We start from the raw sequence: 12,099 nt of genomic DNA on the forward strand, positions 1-12,099 counted from the left end.
TAACGGTACGACAAATGACAGAAAATTTCGAAACCAAATGTAGAAATTTAAGCAAATATTCGCTTATAATGTATCCTCCATGGACAGTGATTACACATTGAAAACATTTCGAGTGATTCTAAGCTTTCAGCTATTGTGATTGCTGATAAAATTCCGTGTACGTTTTTGTCAATTTCGCGCGCACTGTGGAGCCATGTTATGTTTCATGGGCGATGCTCGCAATTAAAATGGCTGCCACGTATGGATCCGTTTCCGTTTGGAATTGAATTCGATCCGGCCTCATCATTATGCGTGCCTTTTGATTGAGTGTTGAATATTTGGATAGGTATCATACGTGTCAAGTACTAAATGAAATACAAATAAAGCAGTTGAAGCACTCATTCATTTTGATTTTATTTTACATGGAAATTTCATGTTAACGATCGTATGGTTTCCAATGTTGATGGAATTGTATGAGATATTGTAATCGGATAATGACATAAAATTTATATGCACTGTTGTTTAAATAAACTGCATTGAATGTAATTAACCCAATTTTTATCCAATGACTGTAAAATGTTACCTAAATAAATTGAATATCTAAAAGTACAGTTTTTATATACTGATGATTAAAAATAAGCGTAACATGCTAACATAATATTTATCGTATTTAATAACACATAACCTATATGACATACATTTTTGTACTAAATGATTACGTGGTTGTTTTAAGAACATTTCAAGCTTGTCCCCATTGTCAATTTTATAGCACGTTGTTGGTCTAGATTTCACCTTTGGTTTGCCAAAAACAGAATAAATACAGGAAATATTAACCAGAAATATACGTAGTTATATGTATAGAATACTTTAAAGTAATTCCTAAAAGTAGAAATTCAAAGGGTACCTTATAATATACAATTAAACACCAATGTAGAGTCTATAACAATACAAGTGTATAAATGCACTTAATTGATATTTAATAAACAATGTAACTATAATGATGTAATTTAATCTGATAACTCAACTATACATCGTTAAAATATGAAAATTTTCATCATTCCATCTATAGAGCAATTGGAATACCAACTTATTATACATTACATTCACCTGCAGAATTATCCATAAAGACTTGGAAACTATAGCTTCCAAGTATCTAAGGTTATCGGAATTGAGATGAATTATTCAGAAGTTACAGCAGTTTCACTTCAGTTTTACATTTTGCTCGATATCCAGTTCGAACTTAGTTGTTATTTTAAAGATAGCTGTTTGTGTTCCTAAGTACTTCGATGGAATCGAATGTCTGAATATGGGAGTTATATTTTGGTTCTCATACGTATAGGACTATTAGTATTATTTTCTGTTGAGAGAATTAAAATTTTACTAAGAAAGTGTTATTGTTTTACTAATTCTCAGAATTTATTACAAAATGTACTAGATATTAACAAAATTTTTATATTCGATGACGTACAAAAAGGTATAAAATACTAGTTTAAATCCGCAAGTTCGTTTATTTGGTAATAGTGACTAGTTTATATTATCTGTTCGTAACGAATCGTGAAGGAAGAATAAAAGAACAAAATATTTTCCATTTTAGAATTATTAGAATACAATGCATAGACAAAGCGGTGGATAAACTAACGAATTTTCAACAATCGTCATTCATTTGTTCATCTCTTAAGGGTACCATTCACAGGCGCACCCATCCGCTGGATTTGTAGCTGGCGACAAGTCCGCGGACAAATCTGCGTGTGTATGTGTAGTTGTGCGCGGCTCGCGGCTCGGCGCGGCGCTCGCCGTCTGGAGACGGATAGTGATAGACGAGTAGTGTGTGGGCGATGACGGATTTGTCCACGGATTGGTACGGCTCGGGGCTCGGCTCGTGGCGCGTGTAGTGAATGCCGGGCTTTACCTTTTATAACTAACACAACATTCCTTGTGATTCATGAATATTCAAATCTTATCATTTTATTATTTCCTGGAATGTTTTCAACGAAATTTTTGGAATAAATCATTCGTCGTTCTTCTCACCGTTCATTCGAATATCTACACTATTCGCAAGGAAAATTCAACCAAAAATTCTTGAACAAACCATCTCCGCCTTATAATTCTATTGATTTTTCCAAAAGTAAATGTATTATGTAAATGAGTCGTATTGTTTGGGGCCCTTTGTCTCTTAAGGTAATGAGGGGGATGGGCAATCACCAAGAATTATTCGGGAAAGGAGAAACATTGCCTCGTTTTCATTCACATTATCCTACCATTTAAGTCGAGTGGCATTAACGAGTACCTACTGAGCAAATTATGTCAAGAGCAACTCATATAACTTTTGAAACGTATGAATAAATAAGACGCCTATATGTTTGAGTTCCCGGTGCAAGTTGGTTACTGTAGACTTTTTTGCAATGAGCACTTCTGCAGTTTCGAATTACGTCAGAGTACTTTCTGTATTTGGTTGTGCATTAAAAATTAAGAGTCCTAAATAAATTTATTTCCTACATAAATTAGGTTTTAAACACCTGTGTTCAAAAAATGCTAATACAGAATACTTACCGTAACGAGAGCCTAACATGATCATTATTTTCATCTATATTATTTTCTCTGATGACGATGTATTGTAAGTAATTGAAACGCCAGTTTAAAATATAATAAAAGTGTTCAATCCTTATTATTATCAACTTCACTGTAACATTCATATTTTGCAAGACATTTACCAATACAACTGCTTTAATTCAGTCCACTGTCACTAACTACCACTAAACATCTGGAGCTTCAGGAGTTAAAATACAATTCACTGCTAAATTTAAATGATGGGCATTAAATAAACGAGGCATTCCATTTGAGTCAAGAAAATCGGATTACATCCAAAGTTTGAAATTTTCTATAGGTGTTTCCAACTTGACAAGGCTTTTGCCTTAGGCCTTTGAAACGTTTCGATTGAAAAGCAGAAGATTGATTACTTCATTTCTTATTATAAAACCTCGGTTGTGAGCGACGCTCATTTCATAATCAATGTTTGTGTGGTTTTGGAGCAATACTAGGTCAATGTGATAGATAATACGATCGATAAAATATTCTCATGAATATGTGTATTGACAGTAAATATCCTTAGAAAGCTTAAAATATGTATGATGAGTGAGTGAGATATGTATGAGTGAGGTTATTATTAGGTTATTAGGTACAGTTTTCTAAAAAAAATCTATTAAGTAGGTATACCATACCTACTACGGAGTATGGAGAGAGTAAAAATTACACGAACTTATGTCACATTCGTAATAATATGTTAAACATAATGCCATCCATCAGTATCGTAATTAGCTATGTTCATGTTGAAATTCTTAAAGGGATATTATTAAAGGAGTATAATGTATGAAAGAGAAGCGGAATATCATCTATATTTTCATATCCCATCAATCAATGTAAGGAATGCAACAACAAATTTTCTATAACACCGATCTCCGAATATTCTGAACCCAATTGACCCGAATTGGTACGAAATAACAACTCTATTAACATAATAAACTATGGGCATTGTGATAGTGACAACTTATTAAAAGGATATTTTGGACTTCATAAGAAACAGTGGCTTATAACTATGAAATAAAACACAAAAGGAGGTCGCACAGAAACTTGGTGAAACTTTTGCGTTGAAATTCAAATCTTATTTACAATTGTTGCATAGGAATAAGAAAGAGTTGGACATTATGAAGTTATTTATTACTAAACTAATTTCATTAAATGCGCGGAGAATTAGTTTGCTGCAGAAGTTTGAAATTAAATAATGCTTTATGATCCATAGTGGTGATGCTTTTATCACTCTTTTGAATGTAGTTTTATTCTATGTTTGAATATAGATAGAATGCGTGTTAACATCTCAGAAAAAGTAATACAAGAACAACTCAAGAGCCTTCTATTTCAAACTCAACATGCCTCAAAGGAATTTTATGTAGAATGATTAATAGTTGTTTCAATATCGTGTTTACCTCCTGTTTCCTGCAAAACCATTCGCTAGCAGAAAGTATTTCGCCTTTTTATTAAGCCAAATTTCTAATAATTACATTATAAATTTGGCTAAATAAAAACTATTTTAATAATGAAAAGAACAGAGAGGATAAAATATGAACCCAGATGTTTGTAAAATGTAAAATTTTATGAACTGAACCTAGTTTTTAATTAGACGTAGAAATTTCAAGTCGCATTTTCTACGCCAGCTCAAGGATTTTTCGTACTTACAAAAATGAAAAATATTGTTTGACATATTTTAAGTTAAAAAATCTTAATTATTAAGAAGTTTTACTATAATGTAGTGATTTTTCGTTCAATTGCAACTTTACAGATCAGCGAAATAAATAAAAACACATACACTATTAAAATAAAACCCTTCACGCGCAATCGAGCAAAAATTTAAACTACACCGTAAAGGTCAATAGAGCTAAAAAGGAAAAATATGCATATTTAATCCGCCGTCACAAAATATGAATCTAACATGGTCGTATTTTACGTCTTCACACCATAATTAATTTGAAATAAACATATTAATTCAAACGTTTATATTTTATTCAACTAGACTTCGTTTAGAAAAGCTTTTGAATAATAATTATGATATAATATAGTCTAGTCCAGCCCTGGATTTTCAAACCACAGCGTAACTACTTCTTTATTAATTAAAAATGTCATCATTACCGCAAACTTTAAACGAGTTTTATACATGACTTCAGTCACTCTCCATACTTTGCAATAGATTATACTTATCGCATATTATCTTAAATCTAATAAGTTCAGTTAGAAACCTAAAAATAACATTACATATTAATTTTTTATATTCACTAAATAACATATAAATTTACTGCACGCATTTTGATTCAAACATCCCATTTATTCTGAGAGAGCAACCTCAACATCTGGTATGTAAAATATTCATACGCTATTCTAAAGTCGATTTATTTTTCAGCCCGTTGAAAGCCGGGGCGTGGTTCTTGTATCCAATAAATGCCAAGTACCTGAGTGTCGACAAATATTTTCATGCTCCGGTACCTAATTATTATTTATACATTCGAAAGTCATGTCTTTTGTGCATAAATAATGATCCTCTTTATTATTCAGAGCCTTTTCAATACAAACATGAAGTGGTTTTAATATTAATGACACTGAATTTAATTGAAGCTATTTATGAAAGGAGTCAAATGTTATATTTTAAAAGGAATTTGTTATTGATAAGGTGTATAGTAAGTGATGAAAATCGATGTTACTCAGAATTATTATGATAATAAATGTAATTTAAATTTTAGTAAATGTGCATATTTTCAAGGGAAGTTTATTAATTGTGAAGCTCTAGATTCTATAATATCGATATTATTTTTCCTTAGTCACTTACTTACTATATTTAAATCGAGATGACCTAAATATGCATATTTTCAAGGTAAATGCAGCGTTATGGAAGCTATTAAATTTTATAGAAAATCTATGAGTAATTGGTGTTGACTGTTGAACATTTTCTCTTATACTTTATTGATATACTTATTTGAAATTTGGTATAAACTAATATAATATAGACTGTTATAGAATCTAATGAAGCTTCAGATAATATGACACATCATCAAGATTATAAAATTTAACAATGGAAATTTAATATCCCCAAGCAGCAAAGCAGAGCAGCGGTGGCTCAGCAATTGATAATTCAATCTGAAAGGGGAGGGTTCGAAACAATACAGATGCAAAAAACTAATCGAACTTCCTTATTTATCTGCACATCTGTTTTATCATAAAAAATGTGGTATTAGGTAAATTATTATCTCCGGGCAGGTAAGTATTATTGTATAATTTCTCGGAAGACAAATAGAAATCTAGGGCCCGTTCCCTTGACGAGTGTAAAAACATAGATAAAAATCAGTATGTTTTCCCGCGATTATAAACTCCCATTTGCTACTAGCTACGCACATACGAAAGGATGTGTTTTAAACTTATTTAAACAACATAAATAGTCTATATTTTGAGTTTTGCTTATTATCAATATTCAATTTTAATCTTCAGTTATGTCAAAGATTACTGTACTTTTCGTTTTTTTTTTAATCTGAAGCATAGTCTTTATGCAGACACATAAAAATCCGGGCCTGTACGCAAAATGGGAACATTATTAGCCGCCGTTGCCGCCACCTTCAGCGCATATCTAAAAAAATATTTTTATTAAACTCAATTTGAAAAAAGAATAGCGCTATGTTTTAGTCGCTGTTTTCAATATTATCCTGATTTGTTTTCAGACTAACTGTAGTTTTATAAAAGTTGAAGTCTTTATGCGTAAACTTCAAAATCCGGCCCTGTGTACAAAATGGGAGCATTATTAGCCGCCATAGCCGCCAGCTACAGCGCATATTGTTTCTTATTTATCCACCACTCTATTGACTTGCGGAATAATACATTGAGAATGACTAGTTTTCTCGCATATGAATGGCGAGAACCAGTGATTTAAAATTGTGGCTGCAATTTCTTTTTTGTGAACGTACTTGAACCTTATTAGTTTGGGATAAGGTTGGTTTTAGTCTGTTAAATACCTATCTGTTTTGTGAAGCCTACAGCCATAACTTCTAATATAAAAAGTTGTGCTATAAAAATAGTAACTCTTTTACCTTTACTTGGCAACATATTTATAATAATTATGATATGATAAAAATATATGGTTTTTGTGTTTTTGTTTATCTATCTTCTTGTTGTTTTTTCCAAGTGTGACTTGAAATTTATTATCACTTATAATACCACAAGAGCTTCAAAATTATCGGGTATTTTCCGATAGGTTCCGTTCAGGGAACCTTGAGGGAAATGCCAGATAATTTTGAAGCTCGTGTGGTAGGTATTCGGGAGATTATTTTTCCGTCCCAAATGTCGGCCAATAATTTCACAATTGAATTAAACCTGTCAGTTTGACGTCAACGACCAGAGAAAATTTTCAAAAAATTATCAGTATAATACCATGTAGGTTGTACCACGTGACGACGAATGGTGCAATTCTATTGGTCGATATTTGGGTCGGAAAAATAATCTACTATATTAATAATTTATTAGTTTTGTAAACTACTTTGGAAAATGGTTTTCTCCGAAATTATTTTGTTTACATAAGAAAACAAAAATCGAAATAATTTATTTTTATTTAATACATTTTTATTGCTGTATTGTAGGCAGATAAGGAATATCATAAATTTTATGATTTTAATGTCTTCGCTAACAATTTACTTCATACCAGTGATTTTAACAACTTATTATCTTAGCACATAACTTTACGATACGCTATCGAAGCTACTGATTATTTTTTACGTTTGATTTACCAATAAAACCGCATTCGCTCACACCAACAGAACATTTTATGTACACAGTAAAACGAACACGCAATAACAAAATTGTATCTACCATTCTACCCTTTACAGTCCCTTTACACGTTTACTTTGAAATCGAATAGATAAATATTGGAGAGGAGCAAAAACCCTTCCTAATAAGATTTCCGGAATAAGGGAATTCGCGCTAAATGGGCCTACATACGTTTACCTTTTTAGCAATATTGTTGAAGCAGAATCCGAATTGTGAAGGTATTTGTGAAGGTTTGCATATGAATATTATAGCCGTTTTACGGAATGCTTTTTCTGGATGTTTTGTGACATGTTTATAAATCGCCCAATTGTGGCACACATTTTTGATCGCAGGCAAAACCAGGGTCCAAAATGTCTTATATTCGTTATGGGTTGATTTTTGAGACAAATGGACGGTTTTGAGTTTTGACCCTCTGCAGTCTATTTTAACTTTTATGTAAGTTGGTAATGTGGTTTTTTCATGAAACCATATTAATGTACCGGTATAGTTTTAAGCTATGTAGGACAAAAGATTCTCTACGTGAGATGGGATCATCATCACATTTTTTTTAATGTTTTACAGATAGTATTTTCTAGGGTTTGACAACATCTCAGTCTCCCCGTGACCACGCTCGCTGTAAAGTGTTCGAAACGTCGGGAAAATAATATAATGATTAAATCGCGTTAAAAATCCGTTAAAAAGTCTTTAATTTCTAAGTTTTACAGATATTCTCTTTTATGGAGAATATTTTGTAATTTCTCAAATATAATAAAGATCAACAAAACAAAATGGTAGCTGATACTAAATATAACTTTTGCTTGCTTGCTTAAAAATTATAAAAAAAGGTTCGTGTTTAAATTGCATGAGTATTTTTATAGACTCACATTTTTTAATTTTGCACGCATCAACCCTTTTTGCTAGAGGCACTCGAAATTAGCTTTTAAATAAAATATGTTTTTCATTTCATACCTTTTTTATTTTTTAATTTAGTTCATATACTTTTTAACAAGGAATAAAAATACGGAATATTTACATATGAATCCGGATATTATGAAAGGGTTTGTCCCGCGCTTGTTAATACCTCTTCATAAAATTAAAACCCACACATACCACGAAGTCTTATTAAACGGTTTAATTTTTAATAACATTATTTTATTTATATTAAAGAGACGAAGGTTCATTTCATTCTACTTGGTCATTTAAAGAAAAATGTGTTGAAATATTTAGAAATTAAAGAATTTTTAACGGATTTTAAACGCGATTTATTCATTATATTATTTTCCCGATGTCTCCCCGTGACCACGCTCGCAGTAAAGTGTTTGAAACTTCGGGAAAATATAATGAATAAATCGCGTTTAAAATCCGTTAAAAAGTCTTTAATTTCTAAATGTATAATACCCGCGTAAAATCAAACACTAGAAAATACTATGTGTTGAAATAGTTATTAATATGAAAATCCATAGTTGTTAATTAGTATGTAGAACCTTGAAAACATAGACTAATATCATCAAACAATAGTAAATTGTTTTTGAAAACATGATTTCAACTGATTTTCTGATAATTTTTCGCAAATACGATAGATTTTTAATAATTGTTCAAATATGAATACTTCGTTGTGAAGGATTTAGTGCAAATTGAATTTGAGCAGATAATATCAAACACAATGGACAGTATCGAATTAATTTTATTCAATACGTTTACAATACTGAAAAATGTATAACTGAATATATAGTTAGACAATGCTCTATGGAATAAGGTACAAAAAATAGGGAGAGTCCAAAGAAAACTCTTAGAGCACAGTTGGTCTAGTATACAGGGTGTCCCACTATTGGTATACTAAGCGCGAAGGGACTTGTAGTTTTGCATACACAACAGACGTTCAGTAACTGATGCTGTCACTTTAAGAAGCATTTGCGTGGGTGAAATTGATTCTTCGAACTTACTAGCCGACTTGTCCTTTCGTGTGCCTTCGCGACCAACTCGTTCGAAATGTCTTTTCCATTTACAACATACCAGAACCAACGCAGGACAACGCGCGCCACTTCACAGAATGTGTGTCTTACACAATGACAAACTGAATGAAATAGATATGTTTTCATGCTCCCGATATAGTTTCAAATGTACAATTAGCCAATTATATGTGGGAATAGGATAAATAATTAAGATTGTATTTCATAACTACTTTTATTTTTAGTCTGTGCTTTTCTATTATTTAATCTGTGGATATGTTATCTGTAGACTGTAAAACGATCTATGTTGTCTATGACTTGACTTTGTGTTTTTTGGTACGATGTAATGGAGGATTGTTGAAATGTATTTTTGATATGTAACCGGTGTCTGGGAAATAAATCGATTGGGCGAATTTGGCTTTTCATTTACACCATCCCCACATAATTTGGGGGCTCGTCCGGGATACGGGATGGTGGAATAAAGAAAAAACAGACGAAGACTATGATGCCGGTGATTTAACCTGATTAAGAATTTACGAATTACGAACGAAGACTAAGATTTAAAGAAGCTTATGATTATACGATTACGACTTGAAGACTATAAAACTTTTTATTTACATTATTCAACATGCCGCCGAAACGAGTAAAAGATGATGATGATTGTGGTGAACCATCGCCGCGTATTTCCTTCAATGACTTAGAGAAATCAATGACGCCATTTTCGGGTGATGATGCCTATGGCATCGAAACATTCGTAAAAGATTTTGAAGATATTTCCTCTTTAATGCAATGGGGCGAAATAGAAAAACTCATATTTTCGAAGCGGCTTCTCGCGGGAACCGCCAAGCTATTGTTACGTTCACTAAGTGGGACCACCACGTGGGATACACTTAAGTCTGAGCTCCGTGAGGAATTTGGTAAGAAGTTGAACAGTGCAACTGTTCACAAGAGACTTTCAACTCGCCGGATGAAGATGAATGAGACTCATCAGCAATATTTTTTACATATGAAGGAACTTGCAGTACTTGGGAATGTTGAAGATGAAGCCCTGATGGAATATGTCATCGACGGTATTAAAGACAGTGAGTCCAACAAAAATATTTTATATGGCGCTTGTAACATTAAAGAATTCAGAAAGAAATTAGACATTTATTCAGAAATTAAGAAAAAATCATATTCACCTAATAAGATTCAAAGTAATTCAGTATCAAAGTCCATTGGCATGAAAATTCAAAAAACACTACGAGTAAAGAGATGTTTCAATTGTGGAGATTTAGATCATGAGTCGCCTAATTGTACTAAAGGCATTAAATGTTTTAAATGCAACTTGTTTGGCCATAAATCAACTGAATGTTCTAAAAGTATAAAAAAGAGTTTGTAAATTATGTCAACTAAAAATAATATTGATGTGAGACCTTTCAAGAAGCTGAAAATAAATAATATTGATGTAGAAGCCCTGATTGATACCGGAAGCGATGCTAATTTAATAATTATGTCTTATTTTAGGAAGATTCAAGGTGAAAAATTGTTATCTTATAGTTCAGGAACAACAGAAACTTTAACTGGAATAGCTGAAAAGGAAATTTATACAAAAGGATCTTTCACAGCAAAAATTGAAATTGATGATTGTTATTTTGAAACTTTATTTTATGTTGTTGATGATGGCGCTATCCCTGTCAACATTATATTAGGAAATCCTGTACTGAAAGAAGTAGAAATCAATTTTAAATCTGGAACTATCACTGCAACAAGAATATTACACCTTACAATGCTAGAGAATGAAAATGAAGATATCACAAATATTGAAAACAAAGAATATAAGAATAAAATACAGAATATTATAAAAGAATATAACCCCAAAAGATGTACTAAAGAATCAAATGTAAAACTTAAAATATTATTAACCGATGATGTACCAGTTTATCAGAATCCACGACGATTGTCACCTTTGGAGCTTAACATTGTTGACAAACAGATTAAAGAATGGCTTGATGAAGGAATAATAAAAACAAGTAAGTCTGATTATGCTAGTCCAATTGTGCTTGCAAAAAAGAAGAATGGAATGTTATGGAAGATTAAGGATGGAAATAAATTAATGGTTGTACCTAAGAAAATGCAAAATGAAATTATAAGAAAACATCATGAAAACGGACATTTTGGTTGTGTTAAGACTGAGGAATTAATAAATAGAAATTATTATATGGAGAATTTAAAAGAAAAGATTAAAACAAACATTGATAATTGCGTGGAATGTATACTTAATTCAAATAAAAGAGGAAAGAAGGAAGGATTTCTACATGTAATAGATAAAGGTGATTTACCATTGTCTACTTACCATATTGATCATCTACGACTGTTGACTCATCTGGGACAGATGATTCTGCAGGATGACCGTGTGGGAATAGGATAAATAATTAAGATTGTATTTCATAACTACTTTTATTTTTAGTCTGTGCTTTTCTATTATTTAATCTGTGGATATGTTATCTGTAGACTGTAAAACGATCTATGTTGTCTATGACTTGACTTTGTGTTTTTTGGTACGATGTAATGGAGGATTGTTGAAATGTATTTTTGATATGTAACCGGTGTCTGGGAAATAAATCGATTGGGCGAATTTGGCTTTTCATTTACACCATCCCCACATATATGTATAATTTTTCTAACGTTGGATAATGTACATGCTTAGTTAATGCTTTCCCTCAGATTAATATTTCAGAAATATGTGTTGGTTTTAAGTATTTGGCTCCCTTGCAACAGATACCTATCAATTATTGTACAAGTGAGTTTTTTTTCTTTTACTTTTTCTATTTATGCTCACTGTGAGACGTAGAGGAAA

General features: G+C 31.8%; 1 protein-coding gene across 2 annotated transcripts; it reads left to right on the forward strand.

Annotated features, from left to right (window-relative positions):
• Positions 1-9,453: 9,453 nt before the first annotated feature.
• Positions 9,454-11,877, forward strand: LOC123699125. Of its 2 annotated transcripts, none has more exons than XM_045646001.1 (2): positions 9,454-10,342; positions 10,767-11,877. In XM_045646001.1, exon 2 carries the CDS (start codon positions 11,029-11,031, stop codon positions 11,668-11,670), a length of 642 nt encoding a protein of 213 aa, XP_045501957.1. In that variant the 5' UTR covers positions 9,454-10,342; positions 10,767-11,028; the 3' UTR covers positions 11,671-11,877. Both variants share the same exon structure in this region, with proteins under 2 accessions (XP_045501957.1, XP_045501958.1).
• The last annotated feature ends 222 nt before the right edge of the window (positions 11,878-12,099 follow it).

This window comes from Colias croceus, chromosome 17 (genome assembly GCF_905220415.1).
Source record: "Colias croceus chromosome 17, ilColCroc2.1".
In the NCBI taxonomy this organism is placed as follows: Eukaryota; Metazoa; Arthropoda; class Insecta; order Lepidoptera; family Pieridae; genus Colias; species Colias croceus.